The sequence below is a fragment of the Cibotium barometz genome, chromosome 39 (genome assembly GCF_041138505.1).
Source record: "Cibotium barometz isolate CiBa-2024 chromosome 39, ASM4113850v1, whole genome shotgun sequence".
Taxonomy (NCBI): Eukaryota; Viridiplantae; Streptophyta; class Polypodiopsida; order Cyatheales; family Cibotiaceae; genus Cibotium; species Cibotium barometz.
In genome coordinates this window covers 18,948,175-18,968,899 of record NC_141084.1, presented here as the reverse complement: position 1 = coordinate 18,968,899, position 20,725 = coordinate 18,948,175, and the positions used below count along the sequence as shown (strand labels likewise).

Sequence of the window (20,725 nt, the reverse complement as noted above, 5' to 3'; positions counted from 1 at the left end):
GAAAATTATTGAATTTCTAACCAATCGTGTGTGCAGGGGGGGAGCCAAGTGCAAGAATGTCGACTCCATTACATGTTAAGTCTGACTTCTCCACATCAACTACATTTCAAGGTAGCTCGATAGATACACACGTTTTATGTGATCTTGAATTTTTAAATACAAGTGCAATTTATTTTGTAATTACAGACAATCAATTCTCCTAGGAAAGTTCCTCACAAAAGTAGAATAGAGAAGTGGAGGATGATGACCTTATGTGATGACCCTATGGAATGTACTAACATGAGATTGTGAATTATGGTCACTAAAGAACAAGAAAGACATTGAGACATTGCAAGAGGATGTGGCTTCTGAGAAAGATCCCACCAATGTGGGTGACCATATTTATGTAGACTCTGCAAAGGCGACATGAAGGAAGAATGGGACATGACATTGGGAAGTCTTTTTATTATGAAGAAGGGACAAAAGCGAAGGCATAGCTTATCTCTCAGTCAACTCGAGAGTAAGTAGTTTTACCATTATGTATTGTTGTTGCTCTTCTTCCTTGAAATATTCCTTACTAAAATCATAGGTATGCATGATCTATAATCGATCTGTAGAAGAGCCAAAGATTATAGGTAAGGGTCCTAAAAAATGCATCATACAATCCCCCATATGTAGAAATCTCCTCCTCTTTAACAGTAATTTCATCCTCTTGAACATGTTCTATGTGCTTTCCCACCCCATCACATGCACTAGGAAGAGCCAAAGATTATAGACCTGTAAGGGTCCTAAAAAATGCATCATACAATCCCCCATATGTAGAAATCTCCTCCTCTTTAACAGTAATTTCATCCTCTTGAACATGTTCTATGTGCTTCACATCATCCATGACACATATTATGCTTTCTCTTCAGCCTAGTTCTCTAGATTCTCGGAGAGCATCTAGAGAATGTAGGAGTTGATTGAGGAGGTGCTTCACATCATCCATGACACATATTATGCTTTCTCTTCAGCCTAGTTAAAGGCACACCCTCATGAATGAGAGATGCTCCATTTCTCCCATTATGTCGTCAGTATGCTAATCGCATTTTGCTAGTTAATCACTTGAGTTTAAACCCTAATCACTCTTAATTATGCATAGCCATGGCTTATCTTGATGTGTTTGAGCCTCCATGATATCTAACAATTTTAAAGACTTGGAGATTTACTTCTTACCTCACTTCTTTTCACTCCAAAAATATTAGGTACTAACATTTGTGTTATATGGCAATAAAGCTCCATACATGGGGACTTTATCATAAACACATGAAATTGAATCAAATATATCCTATCAAACTTCTGGTGTTGCTTATGATCATAAACATTGACATATATTTAAGCTCCATCTAGAGAGCCCTCTCGTCCACTCAAGATAATACAATTATCAAAAAGTTGCATTTAATCTCTCCTCATGATGTGTAATCTACCAAAGCTTGTAATGTTTGTTCCTCTAGTTATTAGCCTTTGTGAATTATCTTTAATAGGCAACAAATTGATTAGTAATTTGGACTTATTCTCCTTGTGTTTCCAGCCTTCAATCAGAACTTTTGCATCCCATGAATTTGCATTCCCAAACAAATCTAAGAAATGAATATCTATCATAAGGGTCTCAATTATGAGTGGAATCATGCAAACCCAATGTGTGCATGTTACTCTTAAAGATATCTATTTGTTTGACGGATGGAAGTGTCAATCAAATCCCAAACAAACCAAAAAGGAAGCTTTAGGAACCACTAGATTCCACAGATCTAGTGTGCCAATCGACCCAGATCAAGACCTACATCAATCTCCATAACATTTCTGCACTCCCACATCAATGTTGTAACATTGCTCCATTTGTCCACACCATCAACAATTTCTAAGACAAGGTCCTCCCCTTTCAAAAGCTATGCTCATCTCAAGATTTTTCTTTCATACTATCGTGAAGCACATGACGAAGCTTGGGGTCATCCTCCACCCCTTCTCTTGCAAAGGTGTCCCATTCTTGTCTTTGCAACAAGTCCATTCTCTTGCATCTCATACAATTGAGCTTTGCTACCAGGTGAAGATGAAGAAGACCTACATCCATGAAGCTTCATGAACGACATCGCCTTTCTCAATCAAGATGTCTCTGTTTTCTTAGTCTCCTACGCCAAACATGCACAACAGATGCAGATACAAAGCCACTCGAGCCCATGGGAGCATGCATACAATCATTTGATGTGCAATGCATTCAATTATTTGGTAAGCCTATTGCACGGGGAAATGCAAATGAAGTAGCAAGTCTAAAATATAGGCATTTGAATACTTAAACCAAAAGTACAATTGGAATAACCATCTCTTGGGGAACAAAAAATTGCTCCCCTCTACAACCTTGAGGGGAAACTCCTTAGCAACAAGTGCTGAAACCAACCATACGACACTGGCAAAAAAGTCTTTGCTATATGGAGAAAACCCTTTTGCTTTGCGTTCAATACTCCTCTGCTTCCAAAAGCTATGGCCATAGAACAAGTCTCATAGCCCACTCTCAAATTAGTTCTACTGGGAGCTCTTGGATCTCAAAATTTTAAAATTGACCCAACACCCTTTCTACCCTTCTTTTTCCCAATGCACCAATACCATATCTCCCCTTTTGAGACAACCATTTGGGCACCACCAAATAATATTTTGAAGAATGTTCCTCACATAATTGAAGTCATTAAGAAATGGGATGAAAAAGTAGAATATGCAGACTATTTGTACCTAAGCCACTGAAATTTTTGGAAGCAGGCCACTTAACAAGACACGCTAAACTAGCGTTGAGAACTCTCTTACAAAATCATTTTTTCAATTGGCACACACACCATAATACTTAGCTCCATTTCTTATGTTGTTCAACCTCCCATCAACTTTTGAAATACCCTAGTCACACCTTCATTGTGTATGTCTATTCACCTAATCACATAACCAGCAAAATTGTTATCTGCCAACTGGCAGCCATCACGTAGGAATACATTACATGACACACTCATGCACATCAACTAGTGATTGTAGAGTAAACTATCCCATGTATATTCATCCAACTATCATCACATAACATTGTAGTACGCATAAAGCAAAACCTCAGCCAGCAACTTTACATAACCCATAAGCAAACCAGGCCTTCTCAACTAGCCCCCAACATTCACCTGAATGAACAACCCATACAAACATCTTCATCAACGATGCCAAATAGATTGTTCTCAACCCCACAAAATGTGTGAAAAATATAATACATATCGGAAAATGGTAGTACATACAACAGAGATGCTCATTTGTTTTGTTCTCTTCTTGTTGACCGACCCTAAACGTAGGGAAAGAATCAAGATGATCCGACATGCACCTTATGTTACACATTAGATTGCAAAATCCCAGCTTCTCTCTTCCCCGTCCCAACTTGAGACAATGTGAACCAAAAATCGTGAAAAAGCTTCACAAAAACCCTTCCGACACCTTCCTAACTTCAGAATCACAAAGCAAGCTGCAAGTCCCACATACCCTCATATTTTACTCAGATTTAAGATCATTCACTCTATCCAAGATTGCTCTATCCTTCCCAGCTTCAGCAACTAGAGCTGTTTGAGGAGCATTTGCCAAGAGAGTATCAGTTTTTAAGGGTTGCAAGGCCCCGTCTCTCGGAGTGGGCACAAGTGAATTGCTTCCACCTCCACTTTCCACCAGTTGCTGGGGTCCGTTCAAAAAATTACAATGTGGACAATAATAGGTTATAAATTGGAACTCCTCTTTTCTTGACAGCCCTGCAAAACCATCAAAAAGTCTCTATTTATCTATTGTCTTGCATAATCCATTTGAATTTATCCAGCATGTACCCATCAGCCAGAGCATATTTGCAAGATGAGATGACACCTGAAAATGCAGTATGTGGAGCCAGTGAATCAAAAGACACCCACCATTATGCATGTGACAGTTCCCACATATTAGGGCGTAACATTGAGTGGGGTCTTCACCAACCAGCATTGCTGCTAGTCGAGCCACCCACCCGCCACCACTGGCCTTGCCTGAGGGCTGCTCAACCTCCACCCTCTGCTGCCAGGGAACAGTCCTCCCAGCTTGAGAGGTTGCTGCCTCACTATGCAGCTGATTAGAGGATGAAGGTCCCAAGCTTCTGCTGGCAGTTTTCTGCTGTGGAATCCTCCTCCTCAAGCCAATTGAATCAACATCTTGGCCCGTTTCCATTGTCACTGCCTCAGCTAAGGCAACGTTAAGTCCATCAGCTTGTGATGGCTCTGGTGATAACTTGAGTCCAGCCTCTGTTGCAAGTTTTGAGGCTAGGACTCTGGCAGCAGCTTCCTTTGCAGCTGGATCTGAATCATATTTCTGCACCAACAATAAAGCATGAGTCTTATCCTCGCTTCTTATCAATCATTACTTCTAAGCTTTGCTTACACCATAATGCTCGCTTGAACATAGACAATGTGTACAGTTTTTAAGGCACCAACGTATGGAAAAATTGTTGGCCCTGTGTACATGCAACCAGCATTTGAATTTGACCCGTAAACCACTACTGTTTCTACACTTGGAAAACAGACTCACCTGGATGAGCTGCTGCGTCATGTAGTAGTTTGTTCTCTCTTTCAGCTCATCAATTTTAGCCTGCCTTTCATTGCGAAGCCGATCAAGGGTCTTTTGGTCCTTGCGCTCACCTGCGATGAGTAGAACATGTCCATCTGTTTGTTATATGACAAATTCCTAACAGAGACATTTATGGATATAATACACTAACATGTGTGTAAGCAATCTGGTTTCAGTCTTCTGGTCCTAGGCCCTTACGCATCCTGTAGTAGCTTGCCAAAGTTGAGTACACCAAAGTGGCCAAGACCGGAAACGCAAACACCGGAAGAACCCGAAGGGCCCTCATTTGCCATGATAACTCGGGTGCTTTTGTTGCAATCACTGCAATTCCTAGGATCAAAAGCTGCACCCAAGAAACCAGCTTTATTTGAATGCACTTTTGATATATCAGCAGAGTATGAGATAACAGCACAGTTTAATCCAACTTCAAGAGTGTGTAAAACAATTCTTCTTTGTTGCTTAGGAAAAAGGAGAACCTCCATGATGACTGAATAGACCATAACACCCCGTGCTAGCTTTCTCCACGTTTGAGAGCGTCGTTTCATGCGTGTATGAACTGCCACCTCCTCTTTGGAAAGATACTGTAGCTTCCTCTCAAAATCCTCCTTGCTCGTCCTGTGAAACAAGTGACCCAGAATGGAAAAACTCCTCCAAAAAACACTTTTTCTGGGTTTGTGGTCTGTTTCCCTGGGTGTTGCAACTGCTCCATTCTTGCTAGAATCATCTTCAATGCTGCTTTCAGCCATCTAAGAACAGAGGGTCCCTGCATTAGTTCTCTCTCTCTCTCTCTCTCTCTCTCTCTCTCTCTCTCTCTCTGGCATTGCAAATGGCCACTTGAAATTGCAATGGGACCTTATGGTTAGACCCTCAAGGCTTTTCAAAGACATATACAGGCCGTGATGTGAGTTTCTACACCAACTCACCAAAGCCCAGAGAGGAAGCTACCCAAGGTATAGGGAAACATGTGGGAGTCAGTATACAAAGGTGCTCATAGTGGTCACACATGACGAGGCAGCCAAGTTCATTTGGACCTGCCTACTCATGCTAGGTGCCAGGATATTACATATAGTAGTTTGCCGTTCTCCACTGGAAACATCCGCTTTCGTACAGCATGTATTCAAAAGGGTCAGTCACCATCCTGGAGCACAGAGAGAAAGAGAGAGAGAGAGACATGGAAATGAGAGCTGGAGCTCCCCCCTGTGCACCTGTCCCCCCCTTCCTCCTCGTCAGTGCAGCTTCATGCTGCCTGCCCCTGCACCCTTTGCCTTCACGCCGCCTCCCACTCGCATCTTCTGCCCGTCTGCCCACCTTTCACCCTGTTTTGCAGCGCCACCCTCCTGCCCCTTTATTGCCAGTGCCTGCTTCCCCTCCCGGCTGCCCCCACCCAGTGCGCCAGCTGCCCCTGCCTTCTCCCGCCTCCTTAGCCCTCCTTCCTCTTTCCATCGCACCCTTCGCCGGTCCAAGTTTCCTCCTCTGCTTGCCCCTCCCTCAGCCCTAGCCTGCTATTCCCCGCCTTGTCTTCTCAGCACAAGTGTTCGCCCGGGGGGTTCTCCTGTTGGCACAAGTTGGCTTCTCTGGTCCTTACCCCTTCAGGGGGACTCCATGGCAACCGCTCTAACCGAGGCCACCATCCCTTGCACAACTTTTCCAGAAGCGGACCTCCATCTCCTCGCATGGACTATCGCCTCCCTAGGAGCCTCCACCTTGGTTTGCAAGATTGTGGGGCGCAGATACTACCATGTGGAGTTTGATTCACCTGCAGCATCGGATACAGTCGTGCAGCTGAGCCCCGTCGCACTACGCATGGCCCAAGTCTTCTTTGCGAGGTGGCAGCATGGCTTCGACCCTACATCCGACTCCCTGGCACGTGTCTCAGGCTTCCTAGTTACACTTTGCTTTCCTCGCCTCAGGAAGGAGTACCTTCCCCTACTCTCAGTGATTGGTAGAGTTATCTGGAGTGATGGAAACCAACCCCCCCTGCCCCACACACAGCTACTTTGGTTCTAGCTCAGACGGCAGGGATTCCATCTCTCCACATCTGCATCGCCTCTCTAGAGTATGTTCCTCATGTCATCTTTCTATTGTGCCTCCGTGGAGATCCTATTTTGCAAAGAGTTGAGTACTGTAGCCTCCTTGCACAATGCTTCATTTATCGTCGGATGGAGCATCCTGCTAGAGTGTGCGTCCGCCATTAGTCCAAGTGAGCGCCACCAACAGTCCCTCCCCCCTGGTCCCAGCGCAACTCATCATTAGGGTGGAGGGGGGGGGATCCAACCCTTCGGATCCAGAGCACCATGCCACGGCGCCCAAGGATCCTAATAGGATAGTGGCACGCCGCCAGTCCTCCTGTGCAAGGCATGAATGGGAGAAGAAGAATTAGGTTAGAGTTCATGTGGGAGACATACACAGAGCGAAGGGAGAGAGAGAGAGAGACATATGTGGGGATAAGTCAACTCATGGGAATGAGTGTGTGACTCCCCTATCACACATGTATATTGCACTAGTACACATAGTGCACTTAGTACATTAAAAGTACTAAGTGTACTATGTACTATAACTTATGGGCTTGTACACACTATAAGGGTGGGCATAATGCCTTTACCCCAACAACCTCCCACTTAAAGGCAAAGTGCCCTTAAATGAAAGAAAAGAAAAATCAGCATGTACATGATAATATACAAGGCCATATCAAGGCTGAAACTGGCCTCATCCAATGCCCATCAAGTGTCTGCAATGAGCAAATCGCTCCGGAGGCAAACTCTCTGTCAACAGATCAGCCGGGTTGTCATCCGTATGAATCTTAACAAGCTGAATTTGCTTGTTCTCTATCACCTCTCTGATGAAGTGATACTTCACATCCACATGCTTCATCTTTGCATGAAAGACAGGATTCTTTGCCAACTGGATGGCACTCTGACTGTCACAATGCAACAATGGAATATCCCCTGTATAACCCAAATCAACCACTAACCGAGATAGCCATAATGCCTCTTTGCAAGCCTCTGTGGCTGCAATATACTCGGCCTCTGTAGTAGATAAGGCAATGCACTTCTGCATCCTGGATATCCATGACACAGCACCTCCTATGAATGTAAACACATAACCGGTAGTAGACTTCCGGTTATCTGGATGACCGGCATAATCCGAATCCGTGTAACCATGCACTAATGCATCCTGTTTGCCAAAACAAATGCACATATCATGTGTGCCCTTCAGGTATCTCATGACACCTTTCACTGCTTCCCAATGCTTCTTGCCAGGGTTGGCCATGTATCTAGAAACCACTCCCACTGCAAATGCAATGTCCGGCCTAGTAGCAACCATGGCATACATGAGACTGCCACAAGCTGAAGCATACGGAATCTTGGCCATATCAGCCCTGCCACTATCTGACTGTGGGCTGTCCATAGCACTGAGTTTCACATATGGAGGTAAAGGAGTACTAGTCTTCTTCCCCCCGTCCATATTGAACCTCTGCAAAACTTTGCCAATGTATTCCTTCTGAGACAAATACAACACATGCTGATTTCTGTCCCGAAGTATCCGCATACCCAAAATGTGATTTGCATCACCCAAATCCTTCATATCAAAGGTTTGATGCAGCCTCTGCTTCAAGGCATCCATCTCCTTACGAGATTTCCCGGCAATCAACATATCATCAACATACAAGATGAGGATCAATAGACTGCCATCCAAAGCTTTCTTGGTGTATAAGCAATGATCTATGTCACTTCTCCTGAATTTCTGGGATTTCATGAATGTATCAAATTTATGATACCATTCCCTTGGTGCCTGTTTGAGCCCATAAAGACTCTTTTTCAGCTTGCATACAAGCTTCTCCTTTCCACTTATTGCATAACCCTCTGGCTGTTGCATATGTATCTCCTCATGGAGATCACCGTGAAGAAAAGCAGTCTTCACATCCATCTGAATCAAGTCCAGATCATCATGAGCAACCAAAGCTAATACAGCTCTAAGTGTGGTCATTTTGACCACTGGAGAGAAGATCTCCTCAAAGTCCACACCATATTCATGCTTGAAGCCCTTAGCCACTAACCTGGCTTTGTATCTTGGCTTTGCATCTGGTGCAACTTTGAGCCTGTAAACCCACTTGCAAGGCAAAACCTTCTTGCCTGCAGGCAAATGCACCAACTTCCATGTTCCATTTTTGTGCAGAGAATCCATCTCTGACTTCATGGCACGCTCCCAAAGAGCCTTGTCTGCCCTCTGTAAAGCCTCTTTATAACATGAGGGCTCCCCACAGTCAGGAAGCATCAAGTAGTCAACCCCTGGAACAAACCTGTCAGGGGCTCTGGAGGGTCTTGTGGACCTCCGTACCCAATGACCATCATTTGCAGGTTGCTGTCCAGCCTGCATATCACCTATTGGTGGCTCCTGTTCCATGCCATAAGGCTGAAAAATCATGCCCGGTATCTCCTCTATCTGTGGGATATCCATAGGGATATTTTCTGCCATCTCTGGCTGTCCATTTGGACCATTTTCAGCACCATTTAAGGGCTGGTTTTGCTGCTGTAATGGCTGATTTACAGCCCTTGGTTGTTGTCCATGATGTCCATCATCATCAAAGATGACTCTGCCAGGCTCCTGTTGCCTTGCAGGCTCCTTATACATGCATGTTTCATCAAAAATGACATCATTGCTGCGTATAATCTTTCTATTCACGGGATCCCAAAGTCTATACCCTATTTCACCTTTGTCACCATATCCTAGGAATATGCATTTGTGAGACTTAGGATCAAGTTTGGTGCGCATTTCCCTGCGTATGTGCACGTACGCAACGCAACCAAACACTTTCAAGTGCTTGTATGACGGAGGCTTCCCTGTCCATACTTCTTCTGGCACTTTCCCACCAAGCCTCGTGTTAGGTGACCTGTTTATAAGGTGAACGGCTGTCATAACAGCTTCAGCCCAAAAACCATGAGGTAATGCAGCATGTGACAACATAGAACGGACCTTCTTCTGTATGGTCCTGTTCATCCTCTCTGCTGTCCCGTTTTGTGGAGGATCATAAGGAGTAGAGAGCTCCCTCTTGATGCCTTTAGCATCACAAAAGTCCTGAAACTTTTTGGACATATACTCTCCACCATTGTCGGAACGCAAAGCCTTCAGTGTTTTGCCAGTTTGGTTCTCAACAAGAGCAACAAACTTCTGAAACACTGAGAATGTATCACTCTTCAAACGAAGAGGATAGACCCACACCTTGCGTGTGGCATCATCTATAAAAGACACAAAGTATTTTGCCCCTCCCAAAGAAAGCTGAGGCATCTCACATACATCTGTATGCACAAGCTCTAACTGAGCATCTTTCTGTCCAAGAGCTTTCTTGTGGGGGCACTGGAGTTGCCTGCCATATATACAATGCTCACAAAACTGAAAACTTGAAAACTTTAGAGAAGGCAAGTAACCCAAACGAGACAATTGCTCCATTCCTTTGACACTCATGTGTCCCAACCGGCTATGTCACATCGAGATTTCCGGCAGCTCGGTTGCATTTACATTAGCATGGTGACAAACACCTGCATGCATGAAGTAAAGAGTGTCCACCTTAGAGCCTCTGGCAACAACCAGTGAGCCCTTACTAATTTTCCACTTTCCACGACCAAATGTGGTAACATAATCAGCATCATCAAGCTGTCCAGTAGAAAGCAGGTTCTTCTTGATCTCAGGCACATGCCTGACATCATGGAGCATAAGCTGTGAGCCATCTGAAAAATACAAGCCTCACATCACCTCTGCCAAGAATCTTGCATGCATGGTTATCACCCAAATAAACTACTCCTTCATTGCCAGCAGTATACCTGACAAACAAGTCTCTGCAACCTGTGACATGAAAGGAGGCACCTGAATCAATGATCCATGAGTGCATACCATGACCACCTGTAAGAAGTGAATGGGCATCAAGTGAAGACGTGAATAGGACCTCATCCTCACTGTCATCTGCATGTGACACATTGATTTCTTCAATCTTGACTCCACTTTTGCCCTTTGGCTTTACATCTTTGGCTTCATCTTTGTCTTTGTCTTTGCCTTTTCCCTTTTCCTTTTGATCATTTTTCCATTTGTAGCATTGCTTTTTGATGTGTCCCTTCTTGCCACAATAATGGCATTCCAAGTCCTTTTTGAAGCGAGACTTGCTCCTTTCCCGTTCTTGGCTTTTACCCCTTTGCTGGGATCTCCCACGTGCATTCATTGCGTTGGACTTTCCAACAGAGTTGTTTTTCCTGTTCATCTCTTCTTGAAGAAGAGCACCCTCAACATCTGCATATGACAGCATAGCATTCGAATTGCTAGTGGCTGTCCTGAATGTGTCCCAACTCTCTGACAAAGTGCATAAGAGAAAAGTGGCTTTGAACTCATCGTCCATTGCCAACTTTTGATTTATAACCTGGCTGACAATACCATTAAACTCATTTAGATGGGCTGCCATAGACGCCCCTTTCTTCATCTGAAGACCTATGAGTTTCTTCAACCAATACACTTTGCTTGAGGCACTTTGCTGGGCATACAAGTCCTGCAATCTCTGCCACATTCCCCAAGCTGTCTTCTCTTCACGAATGCTGAAAAGTAAAGTGTCTGACACAGACAACATGATGGTGGATCTTGCTAGCTCATCCATATCTTCCCACTCTTCAGCAGTAAGAGAAGCGGGCTTTACACCCCTTTCTTTGATAGGCTTGTGCTGCTTCTTCTGGAGCAACACATTATAGCACTGGGTTTGCCAAATATCATAGTTATGTAAGCCTTCAAGCTTCTTGATGTGAAGCAATGAAGAGCTCTCACCTGTGGTTGCCATAGCAATATGCAACCTGTCAATGCCTGACTCCCTGCAAGTGTGCAAACACTGCACCAAAAGCACACAAAGTGCTCACAGTTGTTCTCCCAAAGTATATCTCCCACTGCGGAAGCACAAATGCAACTTTTCTCCCACTGTATGTGATGAAATCACCAAAATCTGGTTGCTGCAGATTTAGGACAGCACCTTAAATGTGCTCTGTTGTCCTTCCAAAGTACTGTACAACAGTACCAAGTGCTCACCAATGATGTACCAAACCTGTACCGGCAAGTACAAAAGCTGAAATTGAACCTTTTCCTCACTCAAATCAGTGTACAGCCATGCCAAAACTTGCACAAAGCTGTGCCAAATCTGTACCAGCAGGTACAGTAGCAATAAATGCTCTCCTGGCTGTCCAAATGAGTGAAAATCAGACTTTTACAGTCCCGAACACTGCATACAACAGTCCCGAACATAAATTGGGCAAAAGCCCCTTTGACTGCAAGCTGATTTCTAAGGATTCAAGGCATAAGAGTCGTGCCTACTGTTTTGCCAAGCTTAACAAGCATAAAATCTTGAAAAGCCCCTTGATTTAAGATCAATTGCTGATCATACATGGTACATTGACGCACATGAAGGCATCCAGAGTCTTCACAGTGCTTCCCCCTGGCCACATATACATCCAATACATGAAAGCCCCTTGATTTACAGGCACATTGAGTGCTTGCCAAGCATCAACACGTTGCCCAAAGCATCAACTGTGAGTGCCTGCATGCAAATCAATCCAATCGGCACAAAAGCCCCTTGATTTGCACTGCAATTTGCTGCAATTTTGCCCGAATGTGCGATTTCTCACATCATACAGCATGTATGAATGCTTAATTGCACAAATACATCAAAAGCCCCAAATTTCGACATCCAATTTCCTGCAAATTGATCCTGATTGTGACCAATGTCACCCAATTTGCCAATTTTGCTCAAAAAATTGAGCAATTTGGCACCTGTACCTGCTCAATTGATGATTGTACTTGCTCAATTGCAAATCCCAAAAAAAAAAATTGAAGCAGAATACCTTGTAATTTCTGGATTTTTTTTTTGTTGCAGGAAAGGGGGGGTTTGCTGAATTTGGTGCTGCTGCAGAAATCGTGATGCTGTTGCAGAACGAGGGGGGGCGCTTCTTGCTGATGTGCCTACAGTGCTGAAGTTGTACGGATGGCTGCATCTACCACCAGCGAAGCATGTGGATTCTGCTCATGACTGACGTGGCCTCATCTCGTTCGTTGGCGGGATTCCTAATGCCATGCTCCACCAATACCTGGTGCAGCCGCTGCATCAATGGGTAGCCTGGGCTGGCGGGATCATCCGCATACGTGAACACGTGCTCGTTGTCCACCACCTACAGCAGCAGAGGTCGGGGCCGGCGAAACTGGCGAACACTTCTTGGCGAAACTGGCCGACGCTTTTGGGCGAAACTGGCGGACGCTTTTGGACCGACCACGGTACAGATGTCTGCTATCGATTTGATCGGAACCTCTCCCGTACGGCGCCCGTGCTGCTAGGTGGCCTCGTTGTTGGTGCGCTGAAGTGCGCCTGCTGGGCAGCGTGGCTGCTGCCTGCTGGGCAGCGTAGGCTACCTGCTGCGCTGCCTGCGCTTGTATCTGGTCGCTTCTGGCCTCTTCACACACAGGCTGCGCCCAACACAAGAGAACCAGCACTCACAGGCGACCAACCCCTGCTATGATGTAACACGCAGATCCATACAGCACACGCAGGTTCTCTGCAGCGACGAAACCCTAGAAAAATAACTAGCTCTGATACCAGTTGAATGGGAGAAGAAGAATTAGGTTAGAGTTCATGTGGGAGACATACATAGAGAGAAGGGAGAGACAGAGAGAGACATATGTGGGGATAAGTCAACTCATGGGAATAAGTGTGTGACTCCCCTATCACACATGTATATTGCACTAGTACACATAGTGCACTTAGTACATTAAAAGTACTAAGTGTACTATGTACTATAACTTATGGGCTTGTACACACTATAAGGGTGGGCATAATGCCTTTACCCCAACAAGGCACACCCGCCTAGCGAGCTCCAAGAGGATATCGTTATATCAACGAACTGTTTTGAACAACTATCTCAACAGGTGTCACCATTTGGTCCCTTCACCAATCTTGACCAATGTTTCACACACTGAGCGAAACCATCATTAATGAAGGACTAGACATTATTATTTTGGGCATGGACAGGTGGACAAAAAGAGGCGCCTCATTGAAACTTGGGCTACAAGCCTGAGAAAAGCATAAAGTTGACATTTTTGGGCAAGTCCAATTATTTCGAACAAAAAGGGAAAAGCACTTCAAATATAGAGCAGGTCGACTTTATAAAAAGCTGGGTGGGGCTGTTTGTATCATCAAGCGCTCGTCTCTGCTAGTCGACTGCAGCTTTCTCTCCTTTTCCCCTCAGCGCTGGCCATACAGCAACCTTTTGGTGGTCCTTCGTGCGCTGGCCGTACAACAAGAAGTCGCTTTCATCTCTCTCTATGTTCTGGCTGAACATCTACTGATTACTCGTCGTATAGATCTGGTCGTACAGTAGCAACAAATCTCTCTCTCCCTCTCTCTCTCTTCTCTGGCTGTACACACAGTAGCCACACGTAGTTTAGGGGGGCGCGTCAAAACACACAACAAGTCCTACAATTTGCCAATAAGATTTCAAACTTATGTTTGCCATTGGACATATCTGACAAGGATAAGAAAGGGCAGTCCTTTGTGGCCTTGACACAGCCACCTTCAAGGATGCACTCTCGCTTGCGCAGAGTGCTGAAATGAAGTACAAATAGTGGAAAGCCCAGGACTTCCCAACCTTCTACTCCCAAGGCACCCGTCTTCTCAAGGGAAAAAGGCCAGAACCAAACGGGGTCTTTCCCAAGACAAAGCACGAGAGCCTCTGGCTCCAAGAACCCAACCAATGCGCACCAATTTACTCCAGACCAGAAAGCTCAAGCAGGCAAGACCAGTGAGAAACAAAGTGCTAAAGAGATAGCTCTACCAAGATAATCACAGGACCGTGAGGTCGTCACGGTGTATGGGAGATATTTCTTAGAGCTGGGAGCTGCACATGGTCTCATTATCTATAACGGGATGTCTCGATGGCCCTCCTCCGACGCCCTCACCTCCTTCCCTCACTCAGGAGATACTAGCACAGTGGACTACCTTATGGGATCTCCGGCTTTGGCAAACCTTCTCCCCGATCCTGCCACCCCCCCTTTGAGGCTCACCATGCCTACCTCTCTTTCACTCTTACCTGCACACCACCCCCCATCTCACATTACACTCGGGTCCTTTTTGATCACGAGCTTGACCTTGTTTACTCCAACCACATCTACCACCAATTCCAGGATGTGGAACCTATTGTCCCCCTGTCCACCCGCACATCACAGCTCACCACCATACTCCACACATCCGCCACCACTTCTTTCATCTGCACGCGGTGGTCTACCACCAAGCCACCTTGCGGTTCCATGCCCCAAAACTGTTGGTATGATGACAAATGTCGGGCCACACGCTCCCGTCTTAAGCATGAGGTACAGATTGGGCAAATCACGAAGCGCCAAGCGCAACGGATTTCTCAACGGCTAGTTCTATGCTTGGAAAGAGGATGAGTTATACCGACTTTTCTTAGGGCCGAACTACAAAGAGGCCGGGAGGAAACTCCGAGAACATCGCCCTCCCACACCTATCACCTGCCGGACACATGGCACTCCTACGCACGCTCGCTCTATCATATCCCCCATCAGCCACCCCTACCCCCACCATCATATCCCCGTCCCACCACCTCCACCTTCTTCACAAAGGGCATGGTCCTCAAGGCCATTCGTGGACTACACAATGGGCAAGCCCAGGATCGTGAGGGACTCACTATCGAGTACATCTCGCATGCCGATGATACCCTGGTGGCCCTATTAGCCTACATGCTCAATAGAGCCCTTTGTGAAGGATTTCCACCCTCTTGGTCCACCAACACCATCACCCCCATCCTCAAAGCCGGAGCTCCACTTGATCCTAATAATCACAGGACGATCATGATTGGCCACACATTGGACTCTATGGATCAGTGCTAGAGGCAAAGCTCAGTTCATTTGCAGAGAGCTGAGGATGCAGAGCCTGAGGACAATCTGGCTTTCGGAGGAGCTACTCTACCCTTGACCACATCTTCACCCTCCGTGCCATCATCGAGGAGGGTAGAGCACGACATCAAAGGATTTACTGCTGCTTTGTGGATTTTCGCAAAGCTTTTGATATTGTACCCCGAGCCCGCCTCCTCCACCGTCTACAAGAGATAGGAGTCCCTTCTGACATGGTTTGGAGCATCATCGCCCTCTATGAGTCTGTCAATGGAGGTATATCAGAGGAGATTTCCAGCACTATTGGGGTGAAATAGGGCTGCCCTCTATCACCCACTCTTTTCGGCCTCTACATTGATGAGATCTCAAGCTTCATTGACAGATTAGGCAGGGCTTGTCCCACACTAGCAAGCATATTGATCCCCATACTACTTTATGCAGATGACATCGTCCTCCTCTTAGACTCAGCCAAGGGGCTTCAGAGACAATTGGATGCCTTGCAAGACTTTTGCACTAAGCAAGACCTCTCTGTTAACCTTGGTAAAACCAAGGTAATGGTCTGCAATACCTCTCGCCCCTTCACATCCAAATTGAGCTTCACATATAGAGGGGATCATGTGGAGATTGTCCATCCTATGTCTACCTAGGTGTCACTTTCAGTGGCCCACGCTTCACCATGCTTCCCACAGCACATGCCAGAGTGACGGCGATATGCAACCTTGAGCTTACTTGAGCGGCAGTGCTTCCAAGCACATTTTCACAAGCCCAGGACGAAGGGCTGGCTTTTTGACACCCTCGTCACAGCAGCCTTGATGTATGGAGCAGCCTTCTGGGGCCAGATTTATCCGATGAGGATTGGCAGCAAGTTGAGAGGCCCTAGGTCATGATGTTCTCCCGTATGATCCGCAACAAACCATCAATCCCACACCAAATTATCCAAGCAGAGTTTGCTATAGCCCCGATGGTAGTTGATGCACTCTTCCAGACAATCACATACCTCCATCGGATCAATCACATGGATCCCCACATGTACCCGAGGCTTGCCCTAGAGTCCTCAAGACAGCTAGCACTTGAGGGCCACTCTGGAGTATGGTATGCACTAGTTTCCACTTGGTTCTCAGTATATGGGCTCCGCATGGACCGCCTACCCCCCCTTCAGTACAGTTTGGACTCCCCTTTTCTCCGGCTCTCTCACGAGGATACCAACCGGGTTATCCAATTAGATCTTCTCAGCCTCTACACCCATTGCACATGGATCACACCTTCGGAGCTCCCTACGAAGATGCACTTCTACAAAGATCACTTCCTCACACTCACTGAGGATGGATTCATCCAGCAATCGGGCTACTTGAGTGTTCACATGTCCCATGCCATGCGGATTGCGATTGGCCAGATACGGGTTTCATCCCACTGCCTCAGAGTGGAGACAAGTAGAGCTAAGTGCATCTTCAGAGCCGAGAAGCTCATACGAAGACCCAGAGAGGAGAGGATCTGCCGATTATGCCACACAGAGGTTGAGACAAAGGAGCATTACATATGCCGCTGCCCAATATACTATGAGATCCACGGGAGGTTTCACTGTCTACTTCATGAGGGATTTGGTCCACTCTCCAACTTCCAGGACCAACGTTGCCTAGGCCTCTTCCTGCTTGAGCTCCGCAGACACAGGGACACCTTCTTGAGAGAGCTTCGGCCCCAGTCACCCCACCCCCTCCCTCGCCAGCCAACCATCACCAATTTCTTCTAGACCCAGGAGGTGAAGGACACCCATATAGTGGATCTTGTGTACCCTCCACGAGCTGCTCTGGACCTACCTTGCCCGAGAGGAGTTACCTCGAACCGGGCCTCAGCACTCCAACGTGCCCAACGCCCCTGGCCCCCCGTCGGCCACGATCACCTCATCAGCTCTAGATCTAGGACATGCTCCACCGCCAACGAGCTACCTTTCCACATGACATAGCTAAGGGAGACCTCTCCGCCATACTCATTAGCACCATGCTTGATATTTTGGAGAGTGGTATACCATCTACTCGGAGCTGATGCTGCTCTCATGTTTCTATATTCTTAGTATTCCATGATGAGTTTCCATGGACAGTTTTGTATCACCCCAATGAGATAGCCATGTTTATGTTTTCTTTCTATTTTATTTTCCATTCCATGATGAGATATGCCATGGACATTATTGTATCACTTTAGTCTCATAGGCCCATTTGGCATTGGGTCTTTAGTAGACGCTTAATCTCTCTCTCTCTCTCTCTCTCTCTCTCTCTCTCTCTCTCTCTCTCTATATATATATATATATATATATATATATATATATATATATTTCTGCACACCTTTTTCTATGTTGTGTGTTATCTTCGTCACGAACAATTGCTGAATTCTGAGCATTGAAGTTATTGATTCTTCCAACGAACTTCCGCATGTTACACCACAGCCTCAAAACGGATGGTATCATGATGAGTGCAAAGCCATGCGAGTTCATCTCTTATAGCAAGAGGCTTGTGGAATACATGTGGTTTTTTTTACTAAAACTAAAAAGCACATTAGTTTTTTAGGGAAAAAACCAAAAGCATAACAACCCTTGCACTTTAGGTATAAAGGGGAGGGCTTGCTTGTAGTTCTGCACATCAAAAGTGGGAATCTCCTTGGTCAAGACTTGAGTTCGTGGGAGAGCGGGATTTTTGCAGCACTTCATCTCTACACTCGACAGACAAGATTTTCCTAGAGCAACAGCAGATCAGCTTGGGATTATCATGGCTGATGATGCACAAAACAATCATGCAATGGACGAGAATGTTCATCTCGACAACAACCATCAGGATGACGATGTGACGATCGATGACTCGGTCACCAAGGTAGACTTTGACGCAAGGATGACCTTGCTTGAACAGCAAATTTTGAACCCTACCAAAACCCAAGTGGATGACAGACAACATATGCTGGTTGGCTAGATGGGATGCCTTACACATTCTTACTTGTCCTTCCCAGGGCAAGCTTGTTATTGAAGCCTTTCTTAAACAGCAAAAGATGACTATCAAGAAAACCCAAAATGGCTCCACAGGCCATCATTACACCTTGCAGTTCCACACCACTCATGAGCTCTCCTTGATCCTTGCAAATACATCGCTATCTGACACACCCAGTGCCGTGATGTTACGGTTCCCACAAAATTCAGAGACTCAAAGTGAAAGACTCTTTTCTAAGTCTGAAAGCCTTGATGAAAATTCAGTCATCAGGGCCCAACAGAAAGGAAGTACTCCCAAGTGTCTCGCTTCCATCTGCACATTTTCAGCATGGCCAGTGTGTACTCGCAACATATTAGTCAACTATGAGGCTTGTTACACAAAGCTTCAAAAACACCGCAAAATCAGGTACACAAGACTATTGGGAAGCATGGGCTAAGCTTGTGAAAGCTTTGTAGAAAAGCAAAAACCTACAGAGGCCTCCAGGTTATGGACAGCTATCACAGCCCGTCGTGGGATGAATATCAATTACTTTTTGTTGTTCCGCTCCTAATGTATAAAGACTCTGAAGGCCTCGACCTAACGCCCTTACATAATGGTCTGCCTAGCAGCTGATGTGGTTCCTATCTGCAATGTGCGTGGGCTGGATATGGAAGGACCCTAATCTTGGAGAGAAAAGCAGAATGTTCCCATGACTAGTCTATAAGTTTTGCTATCTCGCTGAAGCCTTCCACATCAAATAAAACATGTATGTAGTTGGTTGCACCCTATAGTTCAAGTAATATTAGTACTCATGTGCCAGGAAGGGCGAAACGCAATGCAAATTGCGGGATAAGGGCCTCAACCCAAGGCTATTCACACATCACCCTGCCTAAGAGCCTCAACTTTGGTCCATTTACACATGAGCCGGCCTAGCTTCTGTTGTGGCTCCCACCACCATCATGGCAGAAATCCCGTCCTCCCCCTAGATTTTTTTTTTAAATCCATGATTAGTCTTTAAGATATGTCATCTCATTGAAGCTTTCCACATCAGCTAATACATGTATAGCTCTGGTAAAAAGGACATACAGAAGGTTGATTAAACCCTAAAACACAATGATGCAAGCCTGAAACAGAACCTCCACCACGTAATAAGGGCTCCAATTGTGCGGCATTCTCTGTGCAGCACAGCACAAGCTATGCCATCAAGCTTATGCACTAGCTAATCGGTCTCTCACGTTGAAGTTGGCTAGTAAAGAGGGCATGGAAGTTGTGGCAGATCTTCGCCTACCTCCTCCTCCCTGGCACCCCACAGAGGCACGCCCCAAACATACATTTCTACATCAAAACATGATCAAAAAGGCATGGCATACCTTGTATTCTGTTCTTGAGAGGAAGGCAGCGAGGTCTACGAAGACGACGATCCGATCTTGCCGTGGTGTAAAAATGAAGTCAAGCAAACCAACCCACAACCCAGAGTTCTCTCTCCACACTACCTCACTCCGCGTGGCATCCGTGTAAATAGGCCCTCACCTTCCAAAGGTTCAAACTTTCTCTAGTATCACACCTTTTGCATTAAAAGAAACAATTGCACAAATCCCACAATGCTCTCATTTATACCCACCTTTTTCATTTAATATAGTATTTTCTTACCAAGTGAAGCATCCCTCATGGAATGGAGTCATGGACCAGGTAAACTCTAGGTCCTAATCCTTCCACAACTCATGGACAATAAGACCTCTTTACTGTCTAGTCTGTAAAAAAAACGATTGTGCATTAACCCATCCAAGTGCCTTGGATGTTTACGGAGCTTGAGTATAGATAGGGCCGACTATGCACCCTTACCTTCCTTGCATTTTTTGCCCTTTAGTCATGTTTTCACCATGTACCAACAATGGAGGCCTCATCTGATGTGTCCCTTTTTAAAATAAAGTGGGGAAACAAAAGGCTTTTGTTAAGCTACAAGCACACAAAATGGGTCTACCAACCATGAAATAAAATCCCTACCTCAATAAATAAAGTGGATCTTACATCCTTCAAGTCTGGCAAACTTTTTTCGTGAAACCTTTGTCTTTACTTTACAAGCGTACATGCATTAACCTACATAACTTTCAAGCGTGGTGTACATTTGGACCAATCGCCATGTGCTAGCTTTTGTGTAACTAATAATAAGTTAGGATAAAAAAGTAATCATATTTAAGTGTTTATAATAGACTATTACCATACATTTTATGTTATCTTAAAATTTGGAG

General features: G+C 45.5%; 1 protein-coding gene across 1 annotated transcript; it reads right to left on the bottom strand.

Moving 5' to 3' along the window:
* Positions 1-3,234: 3,234 nt before the first annotated feature.
* LOC147615820 (uncharacterized protein At2g24330-like) lies at positions 3,235-20,050 on the bottom strand. Its single transcript, XM_086778434.1, has 6 exons — positions 19,847-20,050; positions 5,085-5,354; positions 4,807-4,951; positions 4,570-4,679; positions 3,927-4,353; positions 3,235-3,773 (listed from the first exon to the last, which is right to left on the bottom strand). The coding sequence occupies exons 2-6, from the start codon at positions 5,352-5,354 to the stop codon at positions 3,523-3,525; spliced, it is 1,203 nt and encodes a 400-aa protein (XP_086634560.1). The 5' UTR covers positions 19,847-20,050; the 3' UTR covers positions 3,235-3,522.
* Between the last annotated feature and the right edge of the window lie 675 nt (positions 20,051-20,725).